Source organism: Nematolebias whitei, chromosome 11 (assembly GCF_014905685.2).
Source record: "Nematolebias whitei isolate Nwh7 chromosome 11, NemWhi1, whole genome shotgun sequence".
NCBI lineage: Eukaryota > Metazoa > Chordata > Actinopteri > Cyprinodontiformes > Rivulidae > Nematolebias > Nematolebias whitei.
The window spans coordinates 12,944,059-12,961,537 of record NC_056508.1 but is presented as its reverse complement, the minus strand read 5'-3'; the positions used below and the strand labels follow the sequence as shown (position 1 = coordinate 12,961,537).

The 17,479-nt window shown below is 38.9% G+C and overlaps 1 protein-coding gene across 1 annotated transcript in view; it reads left to right on the top strand.

The window, feature by feature from the left end:
* The first annotated feature begins 17,068 nt into the window (after positions 1–17,068).
* The window catches only part of LOC119416615 (agmatinase, mitochondrial-like), a 30,152-nt gene continuing 29,741 nt past the window's right edge, over positions 17,069–17,479 (top strand). Inside the window, exon 1 of the mRNA XM_037683805.1 lies at positions 17,069–17,256. Within this exon, the coding sequence (XP_037539733.1) occupies positions 17,069–17,256 (188 nt within the window). The remainder of the gene's footprint in view (positions 17,257–17,479) is intronic.

The window sequence follows — 17,479 nt, the reverse complement described above, 5'->3', positions numbered from 1 at the left end:
TTTACGACTTTAGATGGTTTCTGCCAGCTCCCTCGCTCTTCCTGGCTCTGAGGCAGGCGCACACTGGCTCCAATGATACCACGTTTCTCCTTTTCCTCTCAACCGGACTGCATGAGAGGTTCTCTCTGCCACCTGAAATGGACCTGTCCACCTGGGCTCCTGCCACTTCCTTTTAACTACCCTCAGCAACACCCACTCAGCTGTGGGCAAGACAGAGTCCTTGGGCAGACCCTGTTTTCTCGTGCACCTGCTGCTTACTCCAGTTTTCCCTTCTCCACCATCTAAAACATTTGCATTCAGTGTATCTACCTAAAATAAGCAAAGTTAAACATAATAACACAATAACAATACACAATACATCATAATAAATTATTTCCTATACTGGCTCCCTCCTCAAGCCTGTGGGAGGAACTTCATTTTACGCATGCGCAGAAAACATCAAAGTGCAACTTAAAAGCTTTAAACAACTGATATATAACTCTTCCCTCCAGGGACCTGTTCCTGAAAGGAAACAAGGAAAGAATCATATCTGCTGAGCCTGTCGCTCAGCAGTAAACATGTGATTAAAATACTTTGTTCATGACACCTTTTAATATCTGAATTACCCTATTTTAAGTCAAGTCCAGTCAAGTCAAGTCAAGTGTATTTAAAAATACAGAACCACCACTTTTTCTAATTGACCTTTGATCACCTCCACTTCAGGATTCTGTTTCTGATCCTGCTACCTATTTAGGTCGTTATTAGGGGCGTCCCCCTTTTTTGACCAGTGAAGTTCCTGGACTCTGTAAACAAGAGAAAACACTTTTGTTAAACATAAACAAGAGCAAAATCGATTTTAGGCTTTTGATTTCTTCCACTTTTCAAATGTCAATGTGGTTATCCCAACTTATCCTTTAAACGCATAAGTTTTGATTGGCTTAGGCTTTGGATTGGCCTTTATTGTCCTCTTAAATATAAACCCTATGAAGTTATTTTATATTTATCTTTTTTTTTTTTTTTTTTTTCTCTACACATTGTATGAACTGTTTCCTGCTAAGAACATCCTTCAACCTCCCCCTTTTGAAACAGTGAACTGTTTCAACATCCTAAGTCCTACTGGCTATAATTAACACACTGAGTATTGGTTTCAGAAATATAAAATAATAAGGTGTAGTTGTAACATTAACCCAAAGTCTTATATAAGCTTTCCCAAAGTATTAACCATTAAATAAATGTCCTCTGTTGTAGCAAAGCAGACCTACTAAATTGGCTCGTTCAAGGCAAAGACCATTATTTATCCTTAATTTAGAAAACATCACCCAACTCAATCTAATTCAAGTCTTAAGCACAGGTTTCTCCTGTGATCAACTTGTAAAAATGAAAAGTAAAATAAAATATATATATTGCTAAGGAGTGAGGAGCATCATTATAGATTCTGATGTAATAAAACAATTTTCATCACAGAGCAAATGGAACAGGTGCAATCAGTCCAGCACCCCCACTGCAGCCCTCTTGTGTCATGTTATGGCACCTGTCTTAAAGTGAGACTATGTGTGTTCATTATCTAAGCCAACTGCAGTTTCTGATCACAACCCCCAAAGTGCCTAAATGACCTTAACAGACCAAATGTGGGGCCGACACCTCCATCAGGCTGCAATTGATGTTAGTGACCCTGGACAGAGTGACCTCCAGTTCTTCTTTCAGCCTTTCAGACTCAGCACCGTCTGTCTGGAGACCAGTTCAGCTTTGTGCAGCAGTTCATATCTCAGCATACAGCAAGACTTGACTTTGTTCTTCACTGTGTGCAAACTCCAGGACCCCCTTACTGGACAGTTAGTTCAGTTTGCTCTTGGACTGTTAGATCTTTGAAAAGTCACGTTACTTGGCTGAAAAGTTCTTTGTTGTTGTGTCAGTAGTGTTCGACTGACAACTTATTTGAACCTTCCCATCTGGTCAGTTTCACAGACCCAACTTCAGCGCCCACCTGGACACATTTGTATCTGATCCGGCCCCCGGCACTCAAGAGTCCTGATCAAAACTCAGATGGATGCTGTATGCAGTTAAATGCTACCGTCTATGTTTTGTGGGCCTAATTAAACTCATCTTCCCACTGCAGAGAAGAAAAAAAAAAAAAAAAATTCACAAGGGGTTTTGTTTTAACTGGGATGTGTGACTCCCCCCTTCAGCTGAGAAGGGGTGTCAGTAACCTCCCCCACCTGGAACCTTCCATCTGGTATGTGATATATGGGGGTACATTCCTGTTGGGGGATGTGCTGACTGATTGCCGCTTGGGTTATAAGGAGGGGAGCTGAACTACTCACTTCCTCCCTCTTTGTTCTAGGTTGTTCGATAAGCTGCTGTTTCTTCAACAAATGAGACGAACCCTGTGCCACAAAGACCAATTTCAACCACTGTTTTCTTTCATTTATAACCTCCCTCATTAACTTTCTGTATTTACTTTCCTGCAAGGCGTTTGCCTCTCTCTTGCTTGTCAACTTATCCTCATCTCTCAAGCATTCTTTAATTTTTTCCCACAATTCCAATTTGCTCCCTTACTGGTTTAAAACTTTCCTGCTCACACTTTTGTAACCTGAGACTCTGCTGCCCCTCAAGTGTCCATTCTCTCAGGAATCCAAACACACAGCACAGACCTCTGAACTCTGTTCTCCTCATGCAACATGTATACAATGTCAAACTGTTTAAAGGCATTTCATCTAACAAGTAAAATTGTTGCTCTTATAAGAAAACAGCTCTCCAAATCTAATAAAATCAATTAGAATGATTAAGTTAAACCCAGTATTCCTATTTAAAGTGTATGTAAATATCTTTTTATTTCCTCTATTTTAAATTAAAAGGTTCCTTTTTTTTTTTTTTTTTTTTTTTTTCTTTTTCAGTCGAATTTATAAACTAACATTACGGTCAATATTAGAAGAAATTTTAGCTAATTTGTTCAAAATGCATCATCCAGAAATGTTCAAACTGAACTGGACCTATGTATGGTGTGTAATTAAGCACCTAAGCCTTTATTATATTTTAATTGTAATTTAATTCAACCTGTATTTAATTTAAGGGGAAAGCTGAGCTTTGACGTTTCTCTTTCCGGGTCAAAGCTCTCCAAATTAATGTGGACTTATCCAGTAATACAGACATGTTCCTATTTTTGATTTCCTATAATCTGTCTGTTTTGCTACCTTGTAACCTGTGTGTTATCTTGTTATGCCTGTTATGATTGTCTATTGTTAATGGATTGAAAATCTACCGTTGCTGTTGTCATTATTCTTTGTTTGTAAATGAGTCTTCGAGGCTCAATGGGATTAACCTGCCTAAATAAAAATCGAATCATTTAACATAGTTAAACAATGTTTTAACTTTTTCTCCCAACTCCGTATGACCACCTTTCGGGCTGCTACATCGTTTTTTTTTTCGTTTTTTTTTTACTTCTACTGACTTATTTCTGCTCATTTCTGATACCATTTGACTGTTTCATGCCAATATCAACTAATTCTACCTAGGTTTTAAATCAATCCTACTGTTACCGCGTACTTCAGCACAATTCCTTCCGGTGATTAGAAATTATTTCTGCTTATTTATTGTTTCCTAATTTAAGCTCCTTTATTAATTCTTTAGTTTGTAATTAGTTGTTTTAAGGTAATTAACGCATTTACTCATGACTTCCAGGTTATCAATTCATTTTTCCTTAATTTTCTGAATTTGATTATTTTTGACCTTTTACATTGTCTCAAATTAATTAATTAATCAAAACCAACTTCCCCTCTTTTTTTTTTTCTTTTTTTTTTTTTCTCTTCCCTGGACGGTCTGAAGCCTCACACCCACATGCACGCGACTCAGGACACAGTTATATTGACCCCAATAAAATATTATTTTGTGAAAATGTATGTTGACTTTTTTTTTTTTTTTTTTTTTTTTTTTTTTTTTTTTTTTTTTTTTTTTACCAAAAAGGTATCCCATACGTATCTTGTGACTATTGTTATGTTATAAAAATAACATAATTATATAAGTTATTACTTTATATTGTTATTATTATTATTATTGTTATTTATTTATTTATTTATTTTTGATCGTCACGTCTTTCACGTTTTAGCGTTTTATTCTTGCATCTAACCCAGTCCCGTACCCACTTAATAAAAACCTCTAATTTTTAAGCGAGTCTAATTGACACTGTTTTTAAGCGAATCACCAATTTCGCAAGATTACAGTAAACTTGGTCTTAGAGTTACAGAAGCCGACGGCGAATAAATCAAATATATCCTAGAACCCCGCTTCCTCTCTGGAACTTCGTCAAATTCCAGTTGGCTCGACCACTGCGTAATATTCTGGGACTGGTTTTACTTCTCACTCAGCTCCGCACTATACTTAAATAAACGTCCAATTTTAAGCAAGTTTAATTGATACTGTTTTTAGTTGGATCACAAATTCAACAATGTTTACAGCAAAACATGATCTCAGGGTTTCAGAGTGAGCGGCAGATAAATTTTTACATCTATCTTAGAACCCCCACCCCCCTGTTTCAAAGCCCCCGTAGGGGCATTTGATTTGCTCGATCAATGCGTGATCATTCTGGAGCTGGTTTTACGTTTACTATATTTTCATTTCTACGCGCTACCGATCATAAAAACATACTTATTCTGTTTTATTGAGTTCAACACACTGACTTTTAATTTGCCTATTAAAGCCCAATGACAGATTTCGATAAAAAACCAGGTATCTGCTCACCTGTATTGTGAAGATACTGGCGCCAGGTCAGTGTGAAGAACTCAGCTTGCCCTTCCTGCCTGCCCGAAGCAACCCATATCTCGGTGGAACCTCCATTTGTTGATCTGCGTCTTCGCTCCGCCCGAGTTCGTTGTTATGGCTTGTTGTACAGGATCGAGGAAGGAAAAACTAAGTTACACTAAAAATAGGACAGAGTCGCTATTTCAAGTTCACACGTATATTTAATAGATAATAGTCACAAGATACATTTTTAGGAATACAATTTTGGTTAGTAATTATTGCAAAAATAAAATAAAAGTGATGAAGTAAATGGATTGAATGAATTCGCATTCATTCTGACCAATACGACCTGCACAGTTGTTCAGCTCGTGCTGCATGGTTCTGATTCTGCCCTGGGCGGTTCTGTTTCTCTCCCGAGGGGGGAGATGCTCCATGCTTTTATAACCTGGCTGTGGTTCTGCCCCGTTTGGAGCAACACAGAACTTACAACCTCCCCCAAAATGTTCCTGGCCGGCCATAAAACCTCGTATCCATAGCAACGCAGCTTTCTAAACCAATCAGAGGGTGAGACCTCTTGTAACATCAACAAGAAAGTTCTGTTCACCTCCCCCTATCGTGCTGTTTTCTGCTGAGTTTAAACAAAGGAACTGATGACAGAAAATGCCTGTCCTCTTCAGCCTTACACAGACTTTGTTGAATAGTAAATAAGTTTCACCAATACATAAAACTAAAGAATTAAGCACACAAATATATTTTATTTCACAACAGTTTGAATGGAGAGTGCCGTTCTTATACCGACACATTTCCCTCATCCATCCTTTCTCTCCATTTAAACTTCATTTTCCCATCTGTAGTGAACTAAGCCTCAGGTCAAATCCTGACCTTGAGGGCCTTCCTGGGACAAGAACTGTATTTCATTGATTTGAGTCCAGAAACACAAAATAAAGTCCATCCAGAGACTTTCTAAGTGTCTTGCACTGATCAATTGAAAGAACACTCTCTTTTTCTATTATCATTACTATCTTACAAATGTCTTGATAATCAAAGTGTGTTAGTTCAAACCATTTTAAATGTTGAAGTGAACTACTCATTTTAAATTAACTGTGAAACAGTATTAATGAATTTTTGATCCTCATTCAAAGTAGAAATCAAGTTAAGGTCTGTTACAAAGTAATTATTCATTTTTCTTGATCTTCTGTCTGAAATGAGCAAGTGTAAGTTGGTCAAAGGTCAAGTTTCGGTCAACTGCAAGTTTACTGGAAAAGAAATGTCATGTTTAACTTTTACAGAAAGATATGAGAGAACTGACTCCACGAAGTCTCGAATTCTTCATAACATCTTCTGTCTGTTCTTAAACAATCTAATCTTTTTCCCTTGACTTTTAATAACCTCTTACATCACTAAAACACACCCCTGTTTGGTCGATCGACCAATCAGGAAGTTCTCAAATGAACCGGAAGTGACCTCTTTAAAAGGTTTAACACTTCCTAGTTCAAGAGAGTGCGGAGAGAGAATGCAGAGTTCAGAATGTTGGAGAACAACAGCAACTAAGCTGAATGAGAGAAGTTCAGAGGAACTATGAAGAAGTCTGTTCTGGGATGATCTCACAACTCCGAACGGTTCCCTACTATCCTTATGGAGACGCTGGAAAGTGTTTGAAGAGAACTCTATGCCGAGGCCGAACTATCGTCTGCAAAGGTAAAAGAGTCGATCTTCAACCGCAAAGTGTACCGTTGGTTGAGCTGGGTCCAAAGGAGCGTGTTGCTCTGGTTATAACAGACAAATTCCCTCACCCATCTCTCTCAATTTAAACTTCATTTCCATCTTTAAACTCTTCTATCTTGCTAGAAATCATTCCAGATATTTTCAGAAATGTCTGTTGTGAAGCAGGGAAATCATGGCCGTATGGTTTTCCTGACTGTAAAGCTAATTAATTAAGCTGTTATTGTAATCAATTTTGCCAAATTAATGTAAATGTTTGATGTTAAACTTTGATTCTGTTAATAAATGACCGCATTCATTTGATGGGTCAAAGAAAATTAACGTCTCACGTCACATTTAATTTCAATGCACGATATTATTCAGTCCAGAAAAATGAAAGAATCCGTTTAATTTATGAATATATCACAGATATATGTTCCTCTACAGCCTGTATTATTCCAAAAGTGCTTCATCTGACCAAAGGTACGTCTCCTGTGTACCAGCTCTACCAGGAGGCAAGAAAGGATGCTCTTTCTGAAGAAGTCCCATGCAGGTACACATTATATGTTGTCCATTCTGAGGTGTTTTCAAGTTCACCTTTTAATTTCTCTTTTAATATTCATTTTGTGTGTGTGTGTGTGTGTGTGTGTGTGTGTGTTGTTGATTAGGCATGTACCAATACATTAATTGCAAATTGAGGCTAACTATTTTCAGCTTTTAGCTATCATGTTTAAAATGCTTTATCAAAATTTTAAGCAGTAAAATGCTGATTAAATCTCTTATTTTATTTCTTACAGATATGGACTTAAGATCTGCCCTTCTTTTTCTCCCTTACATCTTCAGGGAGAACATTGATCTCTATTGTGCTTGGTGAGGTCTAACTTACTATCCATCCATTATCTTTACCCGCTTCCTCCATTTTGGGTCACGGGGGGATTGAGCTGAATACAGCACCTCAGACTGAGGAAGTCTTTCAGACGAAAGGTTTCTAATTTTTTTTTGTTGTTGTTGTTGAATGTCCAGAGGACGACACTTAACTTTTTAAGATTTTTCTACCTGGATTATTGAGCATGCATCTGGATGTCTTTAAATATATTTTTCTTGGGTTGAATAAAATAAATTATCTTGTGGATTTCAGAATCTTTTGATGAATTTAGATATTTATAAAAATAGAAGCACGGTACCTGGCTCCGGGCCGGTTCGAGGTCCCGGTGTCGATCGGAACACCAATAAACGCCGCGTCCAGGCCCTCAGCCGAGTCCTGGTATGGTAACTTGGCCATGGTGGGGATCCCGGACACCCGCGACACGAACTCTGCGCTCGGCGGAACATTGTAACGTTTTCCAGAACATTTTCTGTTTGGGTTCAAGCCCTGAGCTCCTCGGTCGCTGCAGAGAGACAACACTGGTCGCTTCAGAGAGAAATAATCTGCCGCAGCGCGACTGAAAGTCAAGTTTCTCCAAACACGAAACATCCTGGGGTACCTGAACGTGACACCGGCTTGAGTCAAAGGCAAAACACTACAAACACTCTATTGTGCTGCATTCAAGTTTCTTTGTAAGCTAATATTTAATTCTGTATCAGCATCATAAAAAGTCTACTGAAAGTGCTTATCTGAATAAGAGGTGTGGTTAGCACCTGTCGGCCAAAACACTGGGGACTTAGCCCAGTTCAGTAACATTTACACATGACGTTCAGCGAGCCGGGTTAAAAATACCATACTATAGCTTCCAGTTATTTCCCAGGCTCTTTGTCCAACAAGACATAAACACCAAATGTCCCTTATAATACTCCCACATTAAATGATGCTTAAACCTCACATTCTCATCTTTGAATGTACAATTATTTACACATTAATATCAGCAATAGCATTTTTGGTCTTTGAAACTCTTATCCTATACAAAATATTTTTCAATAAGCTCATTTTTATACTGTTTTTTTTTTTTTTTTTTTAAGCCGGCTTATATTTGTACTTTGTTTGAGCTCATCATTTAAATCATTCCATAGATCTACTCCACACACTGATATACAAAAACTCTTTTTGGTTGTTCTGATACATTGTTTTTATTTTATTTTCCTTCTCCTCTTAAATTATAATTTAATAAAATAAATTTATAAATTTATTTATTCAACTCTGTTGTCATATTTATTGCTAGCAGTCGGAGGAAAACATTACTGAGATGTTGACGTCATTTAAAACGTGTGCTGCTAACATTTTTTGAGTATCTGCTCCTGTATGACAAATGTTCTTGAAAAGTGAGAAAGTACATTTGTGGTCTGTCTCAGTCTGAAGTGCTCGTCTTTGGCAGCTGATCAGATTTTATAGTCATCTTCTATTTCACCCCAGCCCTCAGAATCCTGCTCCCCCACATCCCTTTGGCACAGGAAACTGTGGAGAAAGCTACTTTTAAAACTTCCAGTGCATAAAATCCTTCTCTAGTTCCAATGTGCTGAACTGTCTCAGTGTTCTGAAGTTATGTTTTGTGTTTTACATGTTCAACAGTAAACCTGTAACCGTCCTATCAGAGGACAGTGAGAGTGCACTGCACTCAGGTGAGACACACCTGTCTGCCTTCTGCAGCCCAGCTGTTAAACAAGAAGGTTGCAGGTTCACCGTTTGTCCAGGTCTGAGGGTGAACCTGTGATTGACATGCAAGCTGTCCATGGTGTACCCTACCTCTCACACAGTGACTGCATCAGCTGCCCCGCAACCTGGAACAGAAAAACAGGTGAAGAAAATGGATGGATGGCCCAAGTTTTTCAAAAGTGAGGCTGTACAAAAATATTTCTGCCAAGGAAGAATGGCTGGTGGCATCTGTTATTTATTACTATTTCAGATTAATTTATTGGGTCATCATAACATTTACTAAAACAGCTTAATGGTGACTGCTCATAAACTCACCAGTCGGTTTTGTGCATACGGTTTTACAGACACCATTAGGGACAGGAACTTCTATCCCCCCTTTTTATGAGCATCACCTTCAGTTTTGCTTCACCTTAAGTTTGTTTGGTTGCCAGGTTGACAAAGGAAAGCCCCTCAGTCACTGTCTCCAGCTGCCTAGTATACATTTTTCATTAATTCAACCTTTATTTATACAGGTTAGTCTCTATTTCCTCTTAGACGAGTTGGTTAGGTTAGAGATGAGATATGCTTGACTGGGTAAATTTAGTTAGAAATTGCAAAAAAAATAAAAAAATTGCCACACATTCTCTACACCTGCTTGACCAGGGTCACATTGGGGCCAGCCATGGCTGAGTGGTTAGAGCAGTCATCCTCCAATGGAAGAGTTGGGGGTTTGATTCCACCAGCAGTCGTGGTGAAGTGTCCCTACACTGAACCCTTCATTGCCTCAGATGTGTGTCCCATTGGTGTATGAATGTGATAAAGCACTGATTAGTCTGTATAGATCTAGTAGAGTGCTGTATGGATGGATAAATGACACAGATTGTGTTGTAAAGAGCTTTGAGTATCTAGACTGATAGAAAAGCACTATATAAGTACAGTCCATTTACCATTGTTTCAGCAGAAATAATAAAGGAGAAAAGTCACAGCTTGTCAAATGTTTTACTCTAAAGAAAGACTGAGCAGCAAATCCTAGATATGAGACACATTTCAAGGAGCAGAAAACTTCTGCCTTTAGATAAGCTCATCATTAATGAGACAAAACTCATCATCAAAGCTGGACAGGAACAATAAGACCAGGCAATTCTGCTGCACCTAATAAAAGACCCGTCTTTAGGTCCATAACAGTAGAAACTCTCGTTGGCCAAGAGGAGGCCTGGGCGGGTCTCCAGTCCATCACAGGTGTCAAGGGAATGTGTGTTTTTTGCACTCACCATGCTCCATAATTTTACTTGATTAATGTATTCATGCACTACATTTTACTGTTATTGTGAATGGTGTTAAAATGTTCCATGATCATTTACTCTATGTAATCGTCAGTCTTGACATGAACGGTCAGTAAAGCGACTGCAAGAGATGATTTTATTACCCTCAACATTTGATTAATTACAGTGACGTGGTTCCAGAGAGTCCTTGGGAGCTGTTTGTCTTTCCACATACCTCATCGCTTCTGTCTGCAGCTGGGTTCTGATAACAGCTGGACAGATGAGAAGAGGCTGGAAGGGGTTTCTACAAAACTAACTTTTTCAGTTCAGACCGTCAGAACGGGTCAGAGCCTCAGGTGAAGGCATTGATAAGTGTGAATGTGTGATCTTCTGTGGTTGCTGGATGTTCTCCAAAGCTTTGTAATAAATCTGATGAAATCCACACCTGGTTGTTTTGAGATTCTTTTTTTACACGACACAGTGACACAAGGAGATGTTCACACTGAGATGTAGGGCCACTACAAAGTCAGCCTAACTGGACTAGAAAACCCAGAAAGGACCTAGGCAGGAGTCGAGCTGGCAACCCTCTTGCTGCAAGGCAAGTGTTGCAACAAAGTATGACCTTTGAAATATTTTATGAATGACACTAGTAGGAAAGATGAAAGTTAAATGTTCTTTTATGACTTCCAACAACCTCAAGATAGCTTATCATCTGTTCCTAGAGACAATGTACAGAAACAGATGACAGGTATTCTTTGTTTACTTGCCAATGGACAAAGTTTACTTCAAATGCAAAATGTTTGTTCCCTCACGGTACAGTCTGAGCTTTAACTTTTTATTTTTTATCTGCTTTGGTTCCTTGTCTTACTATAGTACTTAAAAACTTTGCTCAGTGAAGCAGATTACCAGTTTCCAAATACTAAAGTAAATACTACACTACAAAACAATAATGTAGCTTGTTACTAGGGGCGGCTGTGGCTGAGTGGTTAGAGCAGTCATCCTCCAATGCGAGAGTTGGGGGTTCGAATCCACCAGCAGTTACATGTCGAAGTGTCCATGGGCAAGACACTGAACCCCTCATCGCCTCTGATGTGTGTCCCATCAGTGTCTGAATGTGATCTAAAGCTCTGATTAGTCTCTTTAGAATGATTTGTTCAATTATCTTTGTAGAGATCTAGTAGAGTGCTGTATGAATGGGTAAATGGGGACACAGATTGTAGTGTAAAGTGCTTTGAGTATCTTGAAATAAGGTAGAAAGGTACTATACAAGCAAGGCCGGATTAACCATATGGGCAACCGGGCAACTGCCCAGGGGCCCACGATCTTTAAGGGGCCCAGAGCAGTGAGGGCAAAAGCAAAATATCTGGTCATCTCCTGGAGCCCTGCGCCGACTGGGAGGCTCTCGTTTTTTTTTTTTTTTTTACCGAGTCGGATCCTCCACAGTGCAACCTGTCAATCAATCCAGTAGGCGTGTCAGCAACTGACCAATCATAGACCTCAATTTGTCCCGAAGGTAAACGCCCCTTACCTGCTGACAAGCCCATCGGTTTTTTTTTTCCCTAGAATTTTATTAACAACACAAAACAAAACAATGCAACAACATACAAATACAAACTCGTGAAGGGTGTCATAACTACATTTCACAAAAAAAATGAAAGAGAAAAAACATTAACATGAAAAATGTAATGAAATAAAAAAAAAACAAAGGAGCGTGACTATATGAAAAACTTTAGTTAAAACAATAAGTTTGTATCTGTTGTGAGATGATTTTAGCAGTTTTGCAGTTTTTTTAATCTACTTAATGAAGAATAGTATGACTTCAAATCATTCATAAAACAGGAAGGAGGGCTTATTATCACTCCTCTTACTACAAAGTATAATGAATGTGGTACTTTGCTATAAGTATGACTATATTTATGGCATCAGAGAAAGCTGAGCTTAAGTTATCCACATAAAGTAAAATGGCATCAGCATGAAAAGAAGGAATGTTGAGTTTGAGATTAATCCAGTTTCTGATGTCTGACCAAAGACTTTGTATCGACATGAAAAAAAAATGCTCGAGGGATTCATCTTCTGATTTACAAAAGGCACACAAATCAACATCAAATTTAAATCTTATTTCAAGAAACGGCTACAGGATAGATCTTATTTACTATTTTAAAATGATTCTCCTTCACTTTAGGAGATTTAGGCCATTTGACAAATATAGAATGAGCAGAAGTCATTATGGTTTTATGATTTATACTGGGAGGTTTCTTGAAGGAATTTTTGTTATACTCAGTAAATCCTTTGTCGCAAACATTCATTGATAATCTTATTACATCAGAAGTCAACTAAGTTACAGTCATTTAGTTTTAATGTGGGCAACAAATCGTCACCTTTGAATATATAATATTTTTGATGAATTGAATCAGCTGTTGGTCAGGCTACTTCTTGTTGTGCCATTAGCTCTAAAATAGTTATTGAATCAAGTGTTTCCTTGTGTAAGTAAAACTAGATGTTTAACAACCATTAAAATACACCAGAATGCAGGAAATGGCATCTACTTTTTTCAAAATTTTCTGGGGGACGATACCCCCCATTACAAATGCTTCTGACACCAGTGGCCAACACGTTACTAAACAAAGTACATATATGATGTCGTGTGGTGTTCAAAGTGCATTCAACTTAATTCAGTCTTGATAATTTGTGTCAATGAGCATTTGGAGTTTTATACATAAAAATACACTTGATAGTTAGAATTTTAAGTATATTTACTGTATATTATGGTAATTTATTCTGTATTTGGCCAGATTATGGTGATCGTGATGATGGGGCCCTTGAAGATTGTTGCCCAGGGTACAGCGAAGTGTTAATCTGTCCCTGTATACAAGTACAGTCCATTTACCATTTACTAGTGATTTATTATGGCTGAAGGACATAAAAACAAATTAAAGGGACAATCACAATATTGTTTGGTCTTTTTGAAGTTGGATGCTGTGGAAACATGAATAATTATTATTTCACATTTGAACATGCTCCGTTTTGGAGAAGACTTCAATTCTAATCAAACTGGTAGGTCAGCAGCTAGATGGCCAATCTTCAAAATTTCATAGCAGTCCGTGCAATCACTATTAGTGTAAGCCTTTACATTGCCATCAAGTTCGCATTAGACGGTGATGTTGAAAAAAAAAAAGTGAAGTGCTGTATCTGTCATTGTATGTTCCCATACAATGTTCCCTATAATGTTGGAGAGTTGTATATATGTTCCCATACAATGACAGATACCATGAACAAATCACATGTGAGTTGCACCCAAGTAGAACAGAAGGCAAAGTACCCTGCCAGGGGAGCAGTGACGGAATAGGTGTCTTGCTCATGTGGCATTGGAAAGGAACTGAACCAACAACTTTCTGGTCCCAAGTTGGCTGCCATACCATTCCACCATCATCGTCACCCAAGAACAAATTTTGTTACCCCAAGCTACATCTGAAGAGCTACAGCTAGCATACTGCTAATTGTGCTAGCCATAACTATAGATTTGTACATACAGTAAATAACCACGTGACAAGAAATCAAATTCAGTGTAAAAGTTTATAAACTAACATTTGGATAAAACACTGAAGTTCATTACATTTGAGTTGTTATAATACAGTGACAGTCCAACGGTGGTCTTGGCCATCATCGGTAAATCTTTGGCCAGGAAACTATACTTTTAAGCAGTATAGAAACTTGAAAGCAGTCTCCTCAAATGATAGAGATGTTCAGTTTACACATGCACACACACACACACACACACGCACGCACACACGCACGCACGCACACACACACACACACACACACACCTCCCTTGGATTTTGACGTGACAACCCAATTTTTGATGGTGACCCTGTGATGCAGCCACACAACAAAATGGAAGTTGGTGCCTCATCTTAATTTCAGTTTATTGCGATCACAAAATGAATGCATGGACAGACAGATGGAGGGAAGGCATTTCTAATTCTCCCTTTTTGATCCGTGACAGGGGACAACAAAACCACAGGAACTTCAAAAACTGCCTTGATCAATTCCCATCATTACAAAGAAGTGGGACTGTTTTAATCAGGCCTTTTTATTTGGCATTTCTCACATTTTACAGTTTGTTGATGCCTAAAATTATGAGACAAAACACACATTTGCGACTTGTTTAAGAAATGATGGTGCGCCTTATTAATTTGTCAACACAAACTGAATACATCCGCAGTCCTTTACAACATAACCTAAAACAGATTTTTCTTGTTAAACATTTGAGCTCATCTCTAAAAGTGCATTAATCATACCTAAAAATTGTACAAAACTGCTTCGTGTTAAAGTTTAAAATGATCAATTTGTCTTTCTTATAACTTTGTGCAAAACAAAAGGCTGCTTGTTGTCATGGAGATATGTGTAGTCCATTAAAAGTGCATCTTGTTCTGTTCACATCAGTAGTATTTAACTTTTGGCAGAACACACAACATTTCAAAGAGGAGGTTGGCCCCAGTCAGTGAAGTGTTTCCTGTTTGAAGGAATTCAAGCAAAGAGTTAAAATATCATCAATAATAATTCTATAATGACAGTAATGTGACAAAAGTACCTGTAGTGTCATAAGGTGGAGACACCTCCACTAGATCACATCCAACGAGGTTCAGACCACGACAGCCTCGAATGATCTCAACTCCCTGAGTCCAATAACATCAAATATATTATAGTCATAAAGCAGAATAAAACTGGTTTCTTTACAAAACATAGGGGGGATAAACAGGTAAATTTACTCACTGACTTTAAATATTAGTATGTGTATATATATATATATATATATATATACATATATATACAGGTCCTTCTAAAAAAATTAGCATATTGTGATAAAGGTCATTATTTTCCATAATGTAATGATAAAAATGAAACTTTCATATATTTCAGATTCATTGCACACCAACTGAAATATTTCAGGTCTTTAATTGTTTTAATACTGATGATTATGGCATACAGCTCATGAAAACCCAAAATGCCTGTCCCAAAAAATTAGCATATTTCATTCCACCAATGAAAGACAAGTTTTTTTAATACAAAAAACGCCAACCTTCAAATAATCATGTTCAGTTATGCACTCAATACTTGGTCGGGAATCCTTTTGCATGAATGACTGCTTCAATGCAGCGTGGCATGGAGGCAATCAGCCTGTGGCACTGCTGGGGTGTTATGGAGGCCCAGGATGCTTCGATAGCGGCCTTAAGCTCATCCAGAGTGTTGGGTCTTGCGTCTCTCAACTTTCTCTTCACAATATCCCACAGGTTCTCTATGGGGTTCAGGTCAGGAGAGTTGGCAGGCCAATTGAGCACAGTAATACCATGGTCAGTAAACCATTTACCAGTGGTTTTGGCACTGTGAGCAGGTGCCAGGTCGTGCTGAAAAATGACATCTTCATCTCCATAAAGCTTTTCAGCAGATGGAAGCATGAAGTGCTCCAAAATCTCCTGACAGCTAGCTGCATTGACCCTGCCCTTGATAAAACACAGTGGACCAACACCAGCAGCTGACATGACACCCCAGTGACTGTGGAAACTTGACACTGGACCTCAAGCAATGTAAATTCTGTGTCTCCTCTCTTCCTCCAGACTCTGGGACCTTGATCTCCAAAGGAAATGCAAAATTTACTGTAATCAGAGAACATAACTTTGGACCACTCAGCAGCAGTCCCAGGCGAGATGCTTCTGACGCAGTCTCTTGTTCAAGAGTGGCTTGACCTGGGGAATGCGGCACCTGTAGCCCATTTCCTGCACACGCCTGTGCACGGTGGCTCTGGATGTTTCTACTCCAGACTCAGTCCACTGCTTCCGCAGGTCCCCCAAGGTCTGGAATCGGCCCTTCTCCACAATCCTCCTCAGGGTCCGGTCACCTCTTCTCGTTGTGCAGCGTTTTCTGCCACACTTTTCCCTTCCCACAGACTTCCCACTGAGGTGCCTTGATACAGCACTCTGGGAACAGCCTATTGGTTCAGCAATTTCTTTCTGTGTCTTACCCTCTTGCTTGAGGGTGTCAATGATGGCCTTCTGGACAGCAGTCAGGTCGGCAGTCTTACCCATGATTGCGGTTTTGAGTAATGAACAAGGCTGGGAGTTTTTAAAAGCCTCAGGAATCTTTTGCAGGTGTTTAGAGTTACGTCATTGATTCAGATGGTTAGGTTAATAGCTTGTTTAGAGAACCTTTTCATGATATGCTAATTTTTTGGGACAGGCATTTTGGGTTTTCATGAGCTGTATGCCATAATCATCAGTATTAAAACAATAGGCTCTGTGCACATGCGTCCTGAATCACTTCCGCTTTGACCGGATGTCGGCATTCCAGTTTCCGGTTTAATTCCTGTATCCTGTCATCCCAGAGATAAACAACTAAAATGAGTGTTGCTGCGTCAAATAAACAAAAATATAACGTGCGTGGCAGCTTTAGATTTCAGCCGACGGTGTTTGGGTCTAAGGAGCACTGTTGTGTGCCGCTTTGCTCGTCTTCAGGTCGCTATAATAGCCGTTTGAGCTTTCACCGTTTCCCTAAGGAGACAAGCCTTCGTTTGTGCTGGCTGCAAAAAATCAGAAGAGAGGGATTTACGGTAACTCCTCACACCAAGGTATGTAGCCGACATTTCCTGGAGAATGAAGTAATTACTACAGAAAAGGGAAGACGAATTTTAGCAGCTGGGTCGGTTCCATCATTATTTGAGTGGAACAAATACAGCAGAAAGACACGAGCAGGTGTTTGGGAGCGCCGTTGTCGACCATCTAATCCAGAACCTGATTCGGCGGATCCAATTGAGGACAATGAACCACCCGTCATGGTACCTATGGTCGTGGACCATGACTACGGCGCCAGCAGAACCGTGTGTGTTGACCGGGAGCAATATCACAGCATGCTGAGAGAAATTGAGCAACTGAAAGAGCAGCTCCGATCCTGTAGTCTTCAAAAGCCGTTTGGACTGGAACGTTTTTCTACGTCACCAGAAGACATCAGATTTTACACCAGGTCAGAGTTGTAAAATCTAAATATTACGTTATGCCTCTGAAAAAAATTAATACGCTTTGAGTCATTGTATATTTTGTCACATTACAACCAAAAACAATTTCATTGTAATTTTCTTTGAGAGACCAACACAAGTACACACTTACTAGTGGAAATGAAATTATACATAATGTAACACATTATTATTATTAGGCCCGAGCAGCAAAGCGCTGCGAAGGCCTATTGT